General features: G+C 45.1%; 1 protein-coding gene across 8 annotated transcripts in view; it reads left to right on the plus strand.

Annotated features, from left to right (window-relative positions):
• The window catches only part of CDK6 (cyclin dependent kinase 6), a 606,664-nt gene that overhangs the window by 508,319 nt on the left and 78,244 nt on the right, over positions 1-20,101 (plus strand). For all 8 annotated transcript variants that reach the window (XM_085631013.1, XM_085631009.1, XM_085631012.1 and 5 more), the window contains exon 6: positions 13,926-13,976. In XM_085631013.1, coding sequence (XP_085487139.1) covers positions 13,926-13,976 — 51 coding nt within the window. The remainder of the gene's footprint in view (positions 1-13,925; positions 13,977-20,101) is intronic.

Here is a 20,101-nt window from a genome sequence, read left to right on the forward strand (position 1 = left end):
GAACTGGTTGACTAGGTTTTCCCCCCCCCACTCTTCTTCACATAAGCTAAAATAAAAAGCTTGTCCCTTATGAACATTTCAGTTTTCCAATAACTGATGGAATTGTATGGGATAAATTTCCGTATGACATATTCGGCCTTATGGAGATCCTGCAGATACCATATGTGTTTATATTTTCTATGGGGGATATAATAGTACTTGGGTTGCAGTCTGATGAATGGGATGTTGAAACTGTAAACTCCATGCTCTTGGAGTTGGAATAATAGATGGGCTACAAATTGGAGGATGCGTACCTTAATTCTGCTAACTGTTCTGCTAAATACTGAAATGTTCTGTTATCACCATTATGGACATCTTTATATGCATCAAATTAGTGTTCAATGCACACTTTTTAATTTTACACAATGTGAACACTGTTCAACTCCCCCACAAGGGAGTTCCAAAACATATAAAGATAAATTTACATATTTGTCAGGATATGGCACGTCAGACCCAATATCCTTTTATTTCAAGCTGGTCCCTACACTACCAAAGAAATACATGCTTACACAGAGTAAGCTAAAATATACAGACTCATTTGCCTCCCAGTTAGCTGTCAAAGGCTTTGATTATTGGAAAGATACAATTGACATGAAGTCTACTTGCAGTACCAAACTGTCAGGATTCCTGCCACAGCTCACCTCTCTTGACTATCACAATATACCGGCATGACTCATTTCATTCCTCCTAACACTAATGAATGAACCCTGACTTTTGACTATATTACTTGCTGTTGGTAATAGCTAGCTGCAGCTGGTGTTCCCCAGTTTGTTAGAAAAGGCTTAGTGGCTTTTACAAATGTTTTACCATGCATTTGCAAGGTCAGGTTTCAGGCGCCATGAAACATCCAGAAAATCCACCAGAAAAAGCATCAAGCAACCGGCATAGATGACCTCAACGTGAACATTCTGGAAGACAGCCCTCATCAAATGAATCCCCTGCACTTGTCCCTTGCTATTAGCAATTAGAATGGGACCTTTGTAAACATTCTAAAACACCTTCTCAAACACAGCCTCATCAAATTAATCATCTGCTCGTGTTCCTTGTAAGCAATAAGGGCGCGACCTTTGTGAATATATTAAAGCATTTTCTAGAAGGTTGTCTCATCAGGTTGATTATCTGCACCTGTTCCATGTTACTAACAATTAGAATGTGACCTTTATGAACATTCTAAATCAGTATTAATAAAAGACCGTCCGCACTCCTCCTCTTCGCTTAGCCTCTTCACCTGCCACTTACCTGTTTCCCGGCTTCCAGGACTTTGTCCTGCCAGCTCCCTTGATCCTCCCTATTCGACCTCAGTGCAAAGAACGTCCTGCATTACCGTCCTGCATTACTCTTTCATGTGGATGGAAGAAAGAACAAGAAGAAAAGGAGAGAAGCATTAACGGACTTGATTTTGCTACGGTATGAGCTCAGTCGCAACATTGTGCTGCAAATAAAGGTAAACAGTGTTTTTGTTCAACTTATACATACTGCTGGCAGGGCTCTGCCAGAGAGGACTTGGGTGAAGCTAACTCCGTTCAAATTTGCCTGTGAGTTGGATGCTTAAATCATGCTCACTACAGTTTTGAAAATTTTGATAAAGGAGCCTCTATGGAAAATCTAAATAAAAACAAAACAGCAACAAAACTAAAGGTTGGTTGAGATTTGAAAAGCCTCCGTGAGGTGATACCTTAAGAGATAGAGTTAATACTGAACTAAATCCGTAATATTTGTTTGTTTATAGATACCATATCTGCTGGTACCATTCACATACTGGTGTGAATGCCTGCAGCAGTGTTGCTGTTGAGTAGGTGAGCCTCGGCATCTTTGACTCTATACGCTCTCTCCATCCCATCCTCCTTAACCCTGGGATTTGCCACCGGAGCAGTGTCTTCTCCTGTAATCCGAGGGCAAGTCTCGGTAGAATTCGGGAACTAGCGTCACCGCCCCATTGGAATCATCTGGGGGTCTAGGTAGGTGGCTTAAGACACAAACCTTGGCAGGTACAGGGTATGGATACTTTATTTCAAGCCTGTTTAATTCCATCCAAAAGATTTATTTATGCTACAAATAATGACATTTGGAAATGTTTGCAAATGGAAGCTGCCCAAGACAAGTTGATCAAGACAATTTCAATGCTTGCTGTAGTATTAATACCTTGTCTTCTCACATTTGCAATCTCAATAACATTGTGTCATCTGGTATTGATATGATGCAGAGTGACAGGTCTACATTGTACCATAGGCAAAGTCATCTTAGATCCATAATGCAGTTTAGCTGGACACTTCAGACCCTTAAGAATGGTCGCGTCTCTTGGCATTACCTTAATTCTAGACATCCATTCATGCCTTTCAATCTGACACATAAAGACTCATGGCTAAAAAAGATGCAACCTATACATTGTTCTATCTTAAGAAGTTAGAACAGGTCCCTTTTACTATAACAGAAACACTTTCCGCTGTATGAATAATACATGGCATCATACATTTGCCAAATTCAACATTTCAATTTACAGCTTACATGAAACATTTCCCTGTCAGCAGATATGAGCCCCTAGGACGCAGCTTCATTCATGAACTATGGTAACTCCCATTTTCTTACCGCTGTGAAGGTACCAACAAAGAAGTCTTCCTTACTGGAAAGGAATGCGACTCTTCTGTTGGACAATTGCTCTTTTGCAAATATGTTACCATTCATGGCGCATGTAATGCATCTGTAGCGAATTTGGCCTGTTGTCTTAAAGGTGTACCAGCCCCGGCAGTACTCTCACTCATTAAGGTCCTTTCAAATGGAAGTTATTTAATATTAAGTGATTGAGACTGCTGCGCGATGCACGCTGGGATCCCATACATGTTATTGGTTTCCTAGATAGTGACCATCTGTAACAATGTACTCTTCCCTTCCACCCAAGGGGATATGGATAGGTTGTTGAGGCCTTCCATTCCAACTTTGAAGGCAGATTTTAACAAGCTAAGCAGACTCAAAGGACTATTGTTTCAAAAGGAAGTAGCCCTACCATCTGTTTGAATTACAAGTCGCAAGGACATACAGTCCTTGTTAAACACTAACTTGCCTTTACATTCTGGCGAATTAGTCCATCCCATTTTTAATGCATCCAATACTGCCGGCCATGCTCACTTTTTTAAGGTTGTGGGTTCCGTCTTGGTCTGTTCCTTCCAAACCATCTTTGGAGTAATACCAGCTTTCGTTAATTTCCTTATTTGCAGTGTGTTTGGGGGCTTCCTGCTGCTGTTGTTCTTCATTTGCAGCTTTTTGGTATTATTTTTGGTCTTCCTCAATGGATGTTGTCTTTGCCAGCCCACTAGAACTACCAGTGCTCCAGCTGTGCTGTGAGCTCATACTTCAATTTTTTTGGGGTTCCACTTGCTGTAGGAATAGGACCTTGATTGGTCATTGTCATTCAGGCCACCCTGGTTTACCTGCGTACAACACGTGTTACGCTACCTCTGGTGCTCTTTCAAACGGGCACTAAATATGTGCCTGGCCCTGCTGATGCCGGCTCCTGTGGACATAGATCTGCTGATTAGTGTATTAGCGAACCATTTTCAAAATTGTCCCTTGGGTCTACAGCTTCTTCAGAATGCGAGCCATGAGCCACTTCTTTCAGCAGAAATTAGTGCTTTGGCACATGAAATATTAACCACTGGCTCCAATAATGCAGATGCGAGTTACCCAGTTAATTTCTCAGCATCGGCTGGGACGGAAGATCATGTCTCTTCTCTGGAGTTAGTGAACTGGGCAGTTGAAAAGTCATCATCTTCGGAGATGGAATCCTTTCTGGATTCATTGGCTTTTGAACTTGCAAAAGAAATTGTGGATACATCCGACATGGTTTAATTCAGCATCCTTTTCTAAATTGACATGTTACTTTTTTATTATGATTATGATTTTTTTAAATAAATGGATTATTAGCACAGCTTCGGACTTGCTTAGCTTTTGACTTTAATTTGTATTATTTAATTAGTCGATACTTTACAGTCCCAACCGTTGGGGGATGTCATGAGTCCCCTACAGGGCCCACTGTACTTTTCCCCTATGTTAGCCTAACTTTACATGTTGTAGACTGCTTTTTTTCACACATAATGAAGTAACATGTTTGTTTCTGTGCCACACTATTATTTCAGAAATTGGCTGCACATGTTTCATTATTCAGCTCTTCTGCTGAGATTCAAGCTGAACATTTAGTTCACGATCAAACAAGATTGTGCCCTATTTTCTCTGTGGTTAGACACTAACACCCAGACATAATAGAGAGACCCAGCTGCTGTTTTCGAGTATATCATTTCTTATCATATAAGCCAGGACTTGCCGTTATGAAAATAGAGAGCAGAATTTCTAGCAGGGGAAAGGTTCCGGGACGAGCACACCAGCTCTGCGCAATCTGAGATGCAGACCAGCTAAAGACAAATGCCAGGTATTAGGCCCGGTACCCTCCCAGAGATCACTGATTTATTATTGTAAGGTTAGGCTCAGGGAGAGGATGTGGCCTGATGGCTAGAGCAGTCGATCTCGAAGCTGAGGAACCGTGTTCGAGTCTGGACAAAGACGCTCAGCATCCTGTGATTCTGGTCAAATCACTTAATCTCCCCATGCCCGACAAAAATAAATGTGTACCTCTGTAACTAAACTAGTGCTCATGTAAAGCACTCTGATACCGGATATCTCCGGGTTGAGTTCGCGCTATATAAAACTCCTCCGCCCCCCAAAAAAAAGATACACCAATAACCATGAGAGGGCTTTTCATTGTGATTGGTTTATTAGTGATGCTAATTACACTACTAAGTTTTGTATGTTTTCTAGTTGCAGCATAGTTGCTTCATAATAGAGCACAATAGTTTCAATACATTTTGTAATCTGTTTTTGTGTCTTATTTCTGTTTATTATGGACGTGCATGAGTGAGAGATCGAAAGGTGATAATCTTTACTGCGGTTCCTTTAGGGGACTAGCGTTGTGTTCTGGGGTGCCAACTTACCTGTCACCCTGGGAAGGTTAGGAGGGCAGGTAAGGCACTATGAGCTAGTCTGGAATGATGCTGAAGGGTATGGTGAACCAGTCCCTACATACTGACATCCTGTGTCCCCAGACAGAATCCCTGCAACATAATGGCTTTGTTAATGATGCAGTTGGATTTAAAAATGGTGTGGGCTGACAAGGGGAGCCAATGGACTGCCATTAAAATGGCAATGATGTGTTCATATTCTTTAAGGCTCTGTATGAGAGGTGTTGTGGGGTGCAGGATGCCCTTAAGGGATACAGTGTGCAATCTGAGAGGCCACCATCCAGATGATAAAGTATGAGGGTGTGCACAGCAGTTCTGAAGTCACTTTCCTCAAGAAATAATTTCACTTTCCTTATAAGAGAGAACTAGTACCAGGCCATCTTTTTTTTTTGTCAATGTGTTGCTTGAGGTTGGTGTTCATGTTGACCCCAAATGTCTTAGCATTTAGTAAGAGTTGGGGTTCGAAGCCATCGAGGTCCATGTCACTGAGCCAAGTTTGTACTGTCTCTTGTTTGTTGTTCTTGACAAGTAACACGAATTCTGCCTTAGTTGGGTTGAGCATTTGGTAGACAGTGGACATCTAGGTCTCGATGATGTGCAGGCAGCGTTTGAGGTGTTGGATGCCTAAAGTAGAAAAGCATGCTGTTATCTGCGAGTAGAGCACCTAGCAGCTCCATGGAGAAGTTGAAGATGACAGGGGACAAATTTGGAACCATTGGGAACTCCGCAGGTGATAGGTGTCTTTTGGTACTTGGAGGTGCCAATGTAAACAAACTGGTGTCAGTTGAAAGGGCATTGCTGATGCATCCCATTCGAGTCTTCAGGGTACATATGGGGGTGGGATCGTCAAAGGTGTTGGAAGTTGCTGGGAAGTCCACTAATATCAGTCTACCACATAAATGTCAAGGCACTTTACCAGCACTGAAAGGGTTATTTCCCATCATCACACATATACATACTGCAGATCTACCTTTTTCTCCAGCTTGAAACCATCATATTCTGAGCAATTTGAACTGCACAGGTAATAAAATCCCAACCTAAATTTCCCATACTTTAATATGATGAGCCCCCAAACACCTTCCTTAATGCAAAAGGGGCCTGTTGCCCATAATTATTACCCTTTCAAAGGCTAGAATCTTGTATTGGCTTGAAGATAAACAGATTTTACTTTCTCTCCCCATGCCCTCCTGTTTCTTTTCCATCTTTCAGTACAATCTCACATTGCAATTAGTATACTTAATCATAAAGAGCTCCACATATATTCATGCCATCATCATCAAATATTGTTTACTATAACAAACACAGTTAAACAACCTTTTAAAATATAACCCATACTCCATGATGGCCAGGCAGTCTAAAAGCAAAAAATATAAATTCAGAATTACAAAATTAACAGGCATTGGCAAACACAATAGGTGTGTGTTTAGCGTGCTAAGGCATACTGTGTAAGCACATTAAAGCTAGGCAAGAAACAAAAGACTGACTGTTTTGAAGATGCCCAGTTTTTGTATCCATTTCAAATAAAGGTCTGATGGCATGGGACCCTTCATTAGAATCCTCCTTTAGTTTATATGACAGACAAAGGAGCGACTAAAGTAATGGCATTCTTGCCACATGGCTGCCTTTTGACATACAAACTTTAAAAAATCCTATTGAACACAATTGATCCTTCAATACAGACTACAGCCCACCTTTTGTTCATAGCCAATGGAAAAAATGTATATTAGTGGCACTTATGAGAAGCAGTAGGAAGCAAAGGGCCTGCTGAGGGAACAAAGACTTGTGGTTATTTGCTTGATGGAATTGTATTAGGTCATAGAACCTAATGCTGCCACCAGCCGTCATGTTCCCTGTAGAATGTGATGTTTTGAATGAAGAGATTCTACGTAGGTCTTAGCACTAATTGATATGTACTCAAGGTGGCTGGAGGTTATGTACAGTAATGGGATCGAGGCAAAGCATGCAATAGCCTTTTTGAAAGAGATCATTGCTTGGGAAGGAGTACCTGGGTCTTTACTGGTAGACAATGGAGTGCCATTTATCTCTAGGAAAATGGGAAATGGAAATCTTCAACATAAGAAAATTGTGTTGTACCATTCCGAGGCTACTGGAACTGCACAATTATTTAATTGTGTTCCAAAGTAAACCATACAACTGGCTATTGGCAGTAGTGTGGGATGGAAAGATGAAGTGCGCACGAAAGTTGGGATGTATCGTTTGACTCCTCACTCGGTTAGAAGGACAACTAGCTACAAGTTATTTATGGGGAGAAGGCTAAACAGTGTGGTGTCTTCAGCTTGGGTAAAATCAAAATAGATGATTGAAGAGGGAAAGGAAAGTTGGAGAGGAAAAGAATTTGAACTCCTGGGGAGAAGGAAATAATGGTTTGATGACAGAAAGAAACTGAAGGTCACCAAAGTAAGGGGTTGTGATTGGGTGGAAACCAGGGAATAATAAAGGGGAAAACCAGGGAGGAATCACGGGTAATAACCAAGGTGAGAAATTCTTCAGTCCCATTTAAGTGGTGAGTTGTTTAGATGTGCTGTGAAAATAGCAGACTCGAATATTTGGAATCTGCTCAGATTTGTTGTAGTGGAAGGTGTTAAAAAGAATGAGGGAATCAGCATGAGCAAGATTGATGGTGAGAAGTATGAACTAAGAAGAAAGAGTCGGACAGTGCTTAAGACACCGAAATATTTGAAGATGTATAGTAGGATGTAACAAGTTTTAATATTCTTTATTTATATTCTCATATCCATATCAATGCTATTTTTGTGTATTTAGGGTTGGTATAGTTTAAAGGGTTTTCTTTGTTATGTTTCTTTTATATGCTTTGTTATAGGAGGGAGGTGTGTGGTATTTGCTTAAATTGAATTGTATTAGGTCATAGAACCTAATTCTGCGACCAGCCTTGATGTTTCATGTAGGATTAGATGTTTTGAATGAAGAGACAGGTGGAGCAGCTTGAAGGCGGTGGCTGGAACGGTTCCTTGAGATTATACTTTAACTAAACAAACATAGGGGCGTGGCCTAGCCGCCGACCGTGATGGCTGCGTAGGCTGGTAGCTCCACTGTAGCCCTTCTTTCCGGCTCCATCTGTGGCGGCGCCGATGCTGATATCGCCGCGAAAATGATTCCTGGCGGCGAGTGAGGTCGGTGGGAAGCGGCGGCTGCAGCTCCGGACCACTCGTTGCTTGTGGAGCGGAACGGCGCCGTGAGTGAAGAGATGCTGCGTGGTTGGGCCTAGGACTGGACCTGAGGCTGGGGCCTTGCGTGCTGCGGTGGGCCCCTGAGTTTCATCTATGGCCCATGGGTGCGGATGCCACATGAACCCATCCTTTGCGGCCCCCACTGAGGCCCCCGTTGAGGCCCTCCTCCACTGCTGCCTATAGTGAAATTACTGGTGCCTCGCCCTGTGTTTGGCCTGTGTGGATGCCCTGCATCTTCTCTTCTGGGACTGCATCATTGCCTGCCTGTGGAGCCTGTGTTTGCTCGGATGTACTGCCTATTGGTGCCACACGGCTCGGCCTCTGTCCTCCCCTACCGTTGGTCGCGCTGGGTGCTGCAGGGGTGACTGACAGTGTGATAGCTGCCCAGGGGACTGCGACCCTGCCTCGTCTTTGTCTTCTACGTACCTGAGACCTCAGTGGCCGGTGGCTGACTTATGGTACTGCTTCTAGCCGCCCATCCTCACGCTGTGCGGCCAGTACAGGGGGTATGGGGCGTAAGGAACCCCGACAGAGTACACTTCCTTTCAAAGCTTCGGGGCCCAGCACAGCGCAACAATCTATATGCTATATGTGGTATTATGTACACCTTGCGGCTTAGCACACCTATTGTGCGAATAGGAAAGCTATTTACTCTCTTTGCAGTGGACTATGGCTAGTAATGTTTTGGCAGCGGCTGATGTGTCTCTGAAATCTTGGAATGTCCAAGGTCTCAATAACGCCCGCAAATGTAAGCTAGTGACAAATTATTTACAGCGCCACCAGGATGATGTCGCCTTCCTGCAGGAGACCCATCTGACTAAAAATTTCACCCCATTAGTTGCTGCTGCCTGGGGATCCTATAGATATTTTGCTGGTTATAGCGCCTATGCCCGAGGAGTGGCTGTGCTCATCCGCAAGAGACTGCCCTTTAAGGAGGAGGAGGTATACAGGGATGAGGGCGGGAGATATGTGTTGGTTAAGGGCTGCATGCTGGAGCACTCTGTACTTTTTGTCAACATTTATGCCCCGAACGTAGAGGACCCCGAGTTTTTTAACAACGTTTATTCACATATTCTTCGCATGGGGGCCGATTTTATATATATATATATATATATATATATATATATATATATTTGGGAGGTGATTTTAATTTGACCCTTAACCCGGAGCTGGATAGTACTTCACGCACCACAGCCACTAAATCACGCGCGCGGCGCACCCTGTGGGGTGTCCTTGAACAATTGGATCTGGTAGATGCCTGGCGCTACCACTCTGGCAGCGACTTAGGATACACGCACTACTCTGCACCCCATAACACGTCGACGCGCCTTGACTATTGGTGCCTTTCGGCGGCCGCGCTACTTTGGATCAAGGATGTTAAACATTTGCCGCGTACATTGTCCGACCATACCCCAGTACTGGTACACTTACGGATTCCAAGGGCTGGGGGGGTGGAGCGCACTTGGCGATTTCCGGACACAGCCCTACGAGACTCTATTTTTGCCAATGAACTAGGAGAAGCTATCGTGGAATACTTCCAATTGAACGTGGGTACCGTTGACTTCAAGGCCACCCTATGGGAGGCGTTTAAGGCATACGCTAGGGGTATCTGCATTTCTAAACATGCTGGTGTGCTCCGGTCGCTTCGCCTCACACTTGTGCCGGTAGAGACCAAACTTCGGGACCTTGACAGTAGCTCATGTGCACTGGACTCCCCTGATACGCTTAGGCGCGCTACTCTGCTAGCTGAGTTCAATGAAGCAGCGGACAGAGAAGCCAATTTTCTGGGCAAATACGCCAGAGCTCGTAGGTATGGAGAGGGAGAACGGCCCAGTAGGACACTGGCACGATTGATGCAATGCACTCGTAAACCCACATACATAGCTACATTGACTGGGGACTCCAGGGAGCGGATAACAGGGACTGTGGGGGTGTTGCGTGAGGTGCTGAAATATTATATGGCACTATACACCTCTAGGACTGACTCAACCCTGGAAGACTGTCAGGAGTACCTTGACGAGGTTTCCCTCTCCTGGTTGGGCAAGGCACATCAGGAGTACCTGGCTGAACACTTCACGGAGGGGGAGATTTCGGATGCCATTGACGCGCTTGTGGCACTAAAGCACCTGGGTTGGACGGTTTTACGGGCTGTTTTTATAAACAGTATAAAGATCTGTTAGTCCCCCATCTTACTGATGTTTTCCAGGAGGCAGTGGATTAGGGGATACTTCCGCCCACTCTAAGGGAAGCGGTCATAGTTTTAATACCTAAACCCGGTAAAGACCATTTGAACTGCTCCGCATACAGGCCCTTGTCACTATTAAACTTTGACAATAAAATCCTTGCTAAAGTAATTGCCATCAGGCTTGCATTGATTATTGAGCAACACATCTCCCCGGCGCAATTGGGCTTTATTCCGCACAAATCCACTGCCCTGAGCACACGCACACTGTTTACCACTCTTAATAGGATTGAACCGACTTTACCAGCTGTAGCGGTGCTGCTGGACGCCGAAAAGGCGTGCCATTCCTTTATGCCACCATTCGCGCCCTGGGGATCCCTGAACGTTTTTTGGCGGTGATCAGACTGTTGTACACCCACCCAACGGCCTGCATCCGCCTCAATGGCACACGGACTAGGGCATTCCCTCTTACCCGTGGGACGCGGCAGAGATGCCCCCTGTCCCCCCTCCTTTTTATACTGGCGCTAGACCCGTTGGTGCGCCATTTACAAAGTAAGCACAGCCACCGTGGTTTACAATTCAAGACGGGACCGTTGTTGCTCACACTCTATGCCGACGACATAATATTATATGTGCGGCGCCCTGATGAAAACTTACCACCGCTGCTTGGTGAGGTTGCTAGATATGGCACCATATTAGGTTTACACATTAATTGGGGTAAATCGGAGGTGCTCCTGCTGACAGATGCGGTTTGTGCCAGAACGGGGGACTACCCATTAACTTGGAGTGACGACTCGGTCAAGTATCTAGGTGTCTATATCCATAGGGACCGGGATCGTGTCTTGCAGTTGAACTATGGCCCGGTGGCCGAGAGGCTCGAAAATAACGTGGAACGATGGTTGAGACTCCCCCTGTCCATGGTAGGCCGAATAGCCCTAATACAAATGGTGGTGTTGCCGCAGTTTCTGTATCTTTTTACGAACATCCCAATCCCTCTCTATAACAGTTTTTTTTACCAGATTGCGCACTTTGCTTGGGAGATTGGTGTGGGGTGGGAGACAGCCTCGAGTTGGAAAGGACACCTTGGTGCTACCATATGAGAGAGGCGGTTTTGGTGTACCGAACTTGCACATTTACTATTTGGTTGCCCAGGCCAGTTTTGCTCGACACTGGTATAACACAGATATCCGGATCCCATACCATCGGCCTGAGGCGGACTTGGCCCTTCCGGATCCGCTTCACACACTGCTGCAGCGCGGCTTCCCTCGGGATCCACGTGATATTCAAACACTATCTACCACGAGTTGGGCTTGGCGCAAGCTGGCGAAGGTGACTGGCATGAGTGCCCTGTACTCTCACGCACTACCCTTGTCCGGCAACAGTTGGATACCTATCCTGCAGGAGGCGCTAGTCAAACGCACACTATCTAAATTTTGGCTACACACCTTTGGGGACCTGTTCCCTGGGGGGCATATATTCTCGCGCACGGAGGTCCCTCGACTCCGGGAGGCCACGACTTTAGACCATTTTGTGCTAATGCGTGCCTGCATTGAGAGCTACCCATTGGCACCCACTGAATTTCCTCTTCTCACTGGGATTATTAGCGGAGATGGGAATCACTTGGTTGCTAGACTGTACAAGGAGGCGATAGCACGACTACCAAGTAAAGACACGGCGGTGAGGGCTGCCTGGGAGGGTGATCTTGGACATCCCTTAACGGACCTTCAATGGCGGCGTTGCTGTGAGCAAACACGAAAAGTCTCGCTGAACCATCGTCATAAATTGCTACATTTTAAGTTTCTGCGGCGTGTATATCTTACCCCCAGTAAGCTACAACGCATTGACCCAGCGCGGTCTGATGCCTGCCCAAAATGTAATGCCCCGCAGGCGGACTTTGCCCATATGACGTGGACGTGTCCCAAGTTGGAGGTTTACTGGACATCGATTTTCAGTGAGATGCCTAAGATGGTTGAAATGGACATAGCACCATCGCCTCTCCTTGCCCTATTGGGGTATGTCCATGACCTCTCCAAGTCCCGGCGTCGCTTTGTAGCGATAGCGCTTCTGCTAGCCAAACGCGAGGTGGCCCTTAGGTGGGCAGGTAAAACTAGCCCCACACTCTACACATGGTTGCACAGCATGACATACTGCAATACTACCAGCGATACATATGCTCAGCTGCAACCGCCCGTCTCTAGACCGGTGGACATTTGGCAACCCCTGTTAACATACCTACAGCATTCACAGGAGCCTAGCACTACACCTCCACAGACATCATAGGTACTGTAGGGCCAAGGGACATGGTTAGCGCTGCCTCCTGATCCTAACTATGTTGTACAGTACCACTGCACATGATGGTAATCACTGCATGTTCATGACACTTGCTGTAAGGTTAAAAACGGCAGCGTAGATATGGTTGCATACCATGGGTTATTCGTTAGACATGTACTAGCCACTGGAGATATTCCTTTGTACTACCACAGACTATGTAAGTTATGATCATGACTGCCCGTTTCTTTTTTTTTTTTCTTTTTTTTTTTCTTTTCTTTTTGTATGTCACGTCTTTGGAAAATGCCAAAAAAAAAAAAAAAAAACATCAAGGCAGCTATCATGACTTCAGGAGTTTCTATGACACTAGATACAAGAGGGTGGCAGGGTGTGGAAAGAGGGTTGGCAGGAGGGAGATAGAAGAGGGTAATGGAAGGGGAATGAAGAGTGAACAGTAGAATGAGAGCAGGGGAGGAGGGACATGCAAGATGATGATGGGCAGTGGGATTGAGGAGCGGACCAGGGAAGGTAGGTGGGGTGGGCAGGGACAGAGAGAAGAATTGGAGTGAGACACACAGGAGAAAGTCAGCAGGAGTGGAATGAGAGGGCTACCGTTGTAAAGTAGTCCTTCATGCAATTCAATCAAAGCAGTAGAGAACAGGCAGAAGGATTTTTCCAGATAGGCATTAGGTGAGAAATAAAATACTTCACAGGAGTGAGTCAAGACGTGACTGACAAAGCCTTAGGACAGTGGCTGACAGAGGCTGGTCGAAAAAAAAAAAACCAGCTGTTTGCCACTTTAAATATTAATTGAGTAAGACCACACAGGTTTTATTATCTGTGCATGCTATAATGGTATTAAGGAGGCATATGGGGAAAGCGATTCACTCATTTTCTTGGGGTCAGGCCCGCTGATATTGCACACATTGAGTTCATGTTATAGCAAGGGCTGTACGAACATCTGCAAGCCATTCTGCAATACAGAATTCCCAATGCAGCTCAGATATGGGAGCAAACACTGCTCCAACCGCAAATTTGCTGATTTAACCACAAGTTTTGTTTCCTAGCTTCCTTGAGTGCATCAGGAGAGCACGTCTTCAAGTGTCTTAGACATCACTTGGAAAGCTTGGATTAAATCTATATTGTTGCATTAATCTATTTGTAAAATACAAACACTTTCAAAATTGCCAGATGAACATGTTTCTTTTTGTGTTTTTTAAGGCCACTTTTTCAAGGAAATTCGGACATTGATCAACTTGGAAAGATTTTTGAGTAAGTATGGTTATTTTAGCAATGGTTTAAAATGTATCTTTGTATGTACTGTGGGCTTCTAAAACACATTAATTTGAAGTGTCTCGTGGTTACATAGGCCCCGGGCACAGAACACTAGCATTTTATGTGTTTACATTTAAAGTTGACATCTGTTTTAGAGGTGATTTATAACACACATTTGATTGTGCACCTGTATGGGATAATATTCTCAGAAATGGATGTGCTTACACTTCCACTTCTTCGGAGGCATATTAGCAAGCCCTTGAACATTTTGTACAAGTACTAAGTTCACTGTGCAAATGTTGTTTGTTATCTGTTCGGCGACAAACCTGCAAGGGTAGAATAAACATTCGGTGTACAAACACCTCAGACAACTCAGAAAGAATAAACAATGACAGCCAGACTAGAACTCCGGCATAGAGAGTATGGGTAAAGTTTATTATAACAACGCTACTAGCCCTTTGTATTGGGAGATGAATGTTTTGCTGGCACTGTCTAGGTTGCTCCTTTCGGAATTCCAGCACAGCTGAATTCCGCTACCATCCTGAGAAGGATGGCGGCCTGTGCTACACCAAGACGGGCTCCCAGATGACACATACCCTCAGGTACATAGGGAGTTAGACCACTCTGGGCAATTCTGGAAGAGCCTTACACCCTATGCACATTAGAATAGGAAGCGCTAGGTAGGAGTATAGATACAATTATACGTATTCATATAAACAACGTAACAGCACAATGGTTGAACTGTGTATTTTCTTTACCATTCTCATAATGCTGATTACTCTGTTTTGTTTCTTTCTATTTTGCTGCACACTTACTTTACACAAGAATCTGATTGCTTCAATAAATGTTTGAAATGCCAGTTAGAGTATTTCTTCTGTGTCCCTTTGTGCATGCCTGAGTTACTAATGAAAGGGTTAGATTTGTTTCCACGATTTCCTTGGGGAGTCAGGGTTGTCATGTTCCGAGGTGGCAGACACCATCCAGGACTTTGTTATGGTTTAGAGGTCGAGATAGCATGCTCTGAGGTAGCCAGGATTTAGTTTGACATATTCAGAATGTATGCAAAGACTAAGTGCCCGATTTAAATCTCAGAGGACGATTACTCCGTCACAATGGTGATGGATTTCCTGTCCGCCGAAATATAAATCCCATAGGATATAATGGGATTTAGATTTTTGTGGGGGAGATGTGTATCACCGTTGTGACGGGGTAACCCGTCCACCGAGACCTAAATCAGGTCCTTAGTACTGCATAGTTTTACACTTATGTTGCCCAAACGCACATCTTACTGAAATAGTGATCTACAAAGAATATCACCCATCCATTTAATAGCATGGAAGGTCATGGCATGATTCTGGATTGAAACTTTGAAGGAGTCCATTACAAACTTTGTGAAGGATCATAGTAAAGGAATTGGAAGGCATACAAATGAATGGTAAAACTGAGGAGGGAGGCCAAGAGAGAACGAGAGACTAAAAGAGTCAGGGTTAGGGTAAGTAAAGTTTATTAAAATGACTGTATACAAGAAAATCAAGACCTTTCACTGAGCATATTTTTCCAAGAAGATTTGCTTTCTCTTTCGGAATACAATGTTGATGTCATTTGTGATATTGTCTATTTTTTCAATAATCTTTTTAGTTAGTTTCTCAACAACAGACAACAATACAGCAGTTCCAAACTGCACATAACAATGTTGCCATCTGGTAAGTCTCATATCCAGATTTCCACCACGTCTTTGCATGGAAAAGATCTTTGTCAATTCCTGACCATGCCATTCCCTCCCCGGTTCGGAGTCCCCTCCTGTTGGGTAAATTTGTGCCATTTCCACCCGCCTTGCCCCCTCTTACGCTTCTTGTTCTCTGTTGTCATCTGCCCCTTTCCATGGTCCCTATATTTTTTTGAACTTATACGGACACCCTCTAGCTTGGTAAACCACCTCCTCTGCTCTCATGCATAAGGTCATGTTTGAGGCCCATTCGGTCACAGTGGGTATCTATACCCCTTCCCAGTGTCAAACCATATCTCTCCTCACCACCGTTAATGCTATGTGTCAAAAGATCAGTATGTAACTGCCCAATGTCTGCTCCCTGCAGATACCCACAGTCACAAGTTGTGGAGTGTGGGTTAGGGAGCAGTTTATAACAGAGGAGTTATTGCCTCTCACCTTCTCATCTTCTCCCAGTAACCCCATATTCTCGGACACTCCCACAAGGTGTGCATGTCCCCTGAGGCAGCAGTCACTAAATGTCATCCCCATCTTGAAGAAGTGAGTTCTCATGTAGTATGCCCTGTGGAAAAGCTTCAGCTTTCCCAGCCAAAATCCTGTCAGGATAACTACCTCATGGGAGTACTTTCAGGCCTCCACCTAGGCGTCATCTTCCATTCTGCCCAAGTTATTTTTCCATTTACTTGATAGGGCGTCCAGGGGTGGTAAGCTATTCATGAGCAAGGATGCAAAGTTTTGCAAGACTGTGTGCTGATGTAAAGGGCCCCAGTACACAATACTCCAGAGGTGTTTCTTCCTCCATATCTCAGAGGAGGTCCCCATAGGCCAGCAGGATATGCCTTACCTGCTAAATCTGAAGATATCAACTCCCCTTCAGATCAATTTGTGCCTGGAGTTCGGGAAACTGAATCATCTCGTCCTCTTTCCAGATGTCTCTCGCATTCGAGATGCCCTCCAAGACCAGCTTTCTGTGCCCCTCTACGTGCTTCAGTCATGTGAGCAGTGTGGAGTCGCACAGTGGAGTTTCAAGTGTCACCCAGCCCTTCCAACCCAATTCTCTTCTTGCTTTCTGCCATGTCATTACCACCACTGTGGTTGGGCCTGGCAGTAGATTTCCCTTATTTGTCCCATAGAGCCAATGGGGGTATCCCTCGGGATCCATTGTTCTCCTATTGGCATACGTCAACAGTTGATGCTGAGTTGTACATGCCATGCTATTGATTGCCTGCAGCTGGAACACCCAATAATACAGTTTCTGATTCATGAGTGCCACCCCCAACTCCACCCATGGTGCCCCCCACCTCACCCCGGTGGCCAGCTTCCACATAAAGTTAACATGGGCAATCCTCTATGAGTCTCGATCCCATATAAGCAATTTGGTTACCATGTCTATGTCCCTGTAGAACATATCCAAAACTGTGTACAGGGTGTTCTGCAGTATGTGTAAAGATTTGGGGAGCTAAATCATTTTATATAGGGCCACACGGTCTAGCTCAGAGATGGGGAGTTTCCTTCGATGAGTCACCTCCCCTTATACATCTTACAGGATACATTCAAGGTTTTCCCAAATTTTTATTTTTGAGCCGTGTTATGAAATAAATACCTAGGTACCTAAACTCACTCTTTTCCCACCTCACAGGGCTCCCCACCCACTAGGCGGGGTACACTCTGTCGAAGGGAACACAATGGATTCATTCCAATTGATATGGATCACAGCAAACACATTGAGGATGTAGAGAACAGGTGGGATTGAGCCCTCCGGGTCGGCCAAGTACAGCATGACATTGTCTGCATAAAGTGAGATTACATGTTCCCATTTCAAACCCCTAATCAAGGCATCTCCTCAGATCAAGATCTTAACTGGCTCTATTGTGATTGCGAACAAAAGCAGTGATACTGGGCTCCTCTGCCTAGTGCCTCTTCAAAGCCCCACTAACTTGCAGCCGAGCTAGAGGCTCTAGGTACAGCAGCCCGACCCATTTAAAAAACAATGGTCCAAAGCCAGTTTTCCACACGACTGCCTTATAGTCGCTCCACTGAATCTACTGCCTTTTCCACATCCAGTGATAACAATAACGCAGGTTCCCCTATCTGGTCCTTTTGAGCCAGACAACCAAACAGGCGTTACAAGTTGTGTCTAGTCCCTCTGTATGGCATAAAGACTGATTGCTCAGAGGCTACAGTAGTGTCTTCCACCTTCATGAGTTTGATCACCAATACCTGAAACTGAGATTTTGGTTTCTATGTTTAATAGGAAGATCGCCATATGTGAGGTCAGGCTTCCCTTGATTTCCTTCCCTTATGAAAGAGGACAACGTCTGCCTGAGGTCCCTGGTCAAGATACCTTACTTCATTGCCTCTTCGGATCTAGCATTCAGGGGGCCACTATTCGAGACTTCATTCCCTTGAAAAACTCCAGTGGGAACCCATTTGGGGCCCAGGCTTTTCAAACCTTGAGTTGTTAGCCCCTTGGAAATCTCTTTTTCCGTAATCTCTTTCTCCAAGTGCTTTACTCGCCTCCATCCCTAGCTGGGCAATGGGAAGATCCTTGATAAAACCCACCAGACCAGTCTGGTTCTGCCTCAGTTTTGAGCTGTAAACGCAGCCCAAGAAGTACACGAAGGCCTGTGCAATGTCTCCCGGGTATTCAGCCAAGGACCCCCCAGGGGCAGTCACCCTGTATATCCATCTCTGACCAGGCTATTAGGGTCTTAGCCTTGTTTCTCAGTTCATACATCCTACCCTTTATTTCTATAGAAAATCCTCACCTCCAAATGGCCAGGACCCTGTCTTCCCTCCTTAATACCTCCAATCCCTGTGTCCACTCTCTAGTGGGGTGTGTCAGATATTAGGCCTCGACCCGTACCAACTTATTTTCCAATTGCATGCATGCTTTCTCTCTCTTTCGCCTTTTCCTGGTCTCGTTGGCTATCTGGTTCCCCCCTTAGTACCATCTTGTAGCCCTCCAGACAGTTGTGTTGGAGCCCACCATCCCAACATTTTCCTCAAATAGTGCCCATTGGCTTGCATTATCATGCCATGCTTGGTCCTGTCTATCAACTCCCAGTGGTTCAGTCTTCACCCCCTGTCCGATTGGTGAAACCTCGTCTGGAGGGTCATCACTACGCGAAATGGTCAGATAGCCCCCTAGGAATGTATTCCGTGCCCTCAAAACATCCTATCTGATGATGCTTTACCAATTGATAGTCCAACCTGGAGATAGACTACATGGAATTTGAGGCATAGGACTACTGTCTTGTCTGGGGATGTTCTGTTCTTCATAGGTTGACTATGCCGGTTGCATCCAAGAATTTCCCAAGTGTTTATCAACCCTTTGGGGGATTCCGGAACTGGTCAGTTGGTAAAGGTCCCCTTGATGTGTTCAGTTGAGATCCCCCCACCACTAACAGGGCCTCAGGTGCATTTGTTATCTAGTTGCCGAGCTTCACAAGTCCCTCCCTCTATAGGCCAGGGTGGAAGTACCAGGAGGCCGTCGCCACAACCTATGCTATTCTAGCTGCCAGTTGCCACCATGCAGCAGCCCTATGAGTCCATCCAGGTGCTGTTAATCTTCAGAGGCAATGTTTTCCGCACAAGAAAACCCTCCCCAACCAATCCCCTAGAGAAGCTTGCATGGGCCAAAAGTGTGTACTGCCCCCGGGTGAGAAAGCCAGAGTTGTTCCCCACCAGATGCTTCCATTGCAGCAGAATCATGTTGGGGCATGCCTGGCCAAGAATTTGGTAACTGTTCCCTGTTCCAGCTTGCTCTCCCCGCCGTTAACATTCCATAACAATACTTTTAGAGTAAGCGCCCCCCCCCCAACCCGTTACAGTGTCAGGTGATCTGCCTTGCCCAGCCTTCAGGTACTGTCCTGCACTTTGTACAAACTAGATGTGGTCATAGATACATTTGACTTTGTCCAATTCATGGGGGACCAGGATTTGGAGGCCAAGAACTCTCAGTCCAATATCATGCAAGCAGGGGCCTGCTACAGCAGGCCAAACACTTTTAGGGTTGGGCCTACCCCAATCCCAAGGTCGAGTGTGTCCTCTTATCTGGGGGTATTTTTAGATGATAACATTAAATGGGGGCCCCAAATAACCTGCAAGAAAAACAACCTTACCCGGGAGACAGCAGTCACATACAATTTTGCCTCTAGACTAGGAAAAAGCTCTACAAAGCCAAGTGTATCTCAAAGGCATTTTATGGCAGTGAAATCTGGGAGTATACCACCCCCAGAGGATCTTCAAATCATGGAAAACTAATTTTTGAGACAGCTTTTATCCATTCCTCAGGGTATTCCGTCATTTGCTGCTCTTGAGGAGCTTGGTATGATCTATATTACCAACTTAATAGCATTTAGCCCTCTGTCTCACTGGTTAAAAATATGGGGTG

This window comes from Triturus cristatus, chromosome 10, assembly GCF_964204655.1.
Source record: "Triturus cristatus chromosome 10, aTriCri1.1, whole genome shotgun sequence".
Taxonomy (NCBI): Eukaryota; Metazoa; Chordata; class Amphibia; order Caudata; family Salamandridae; genus Triturus; species Triturus cristatus.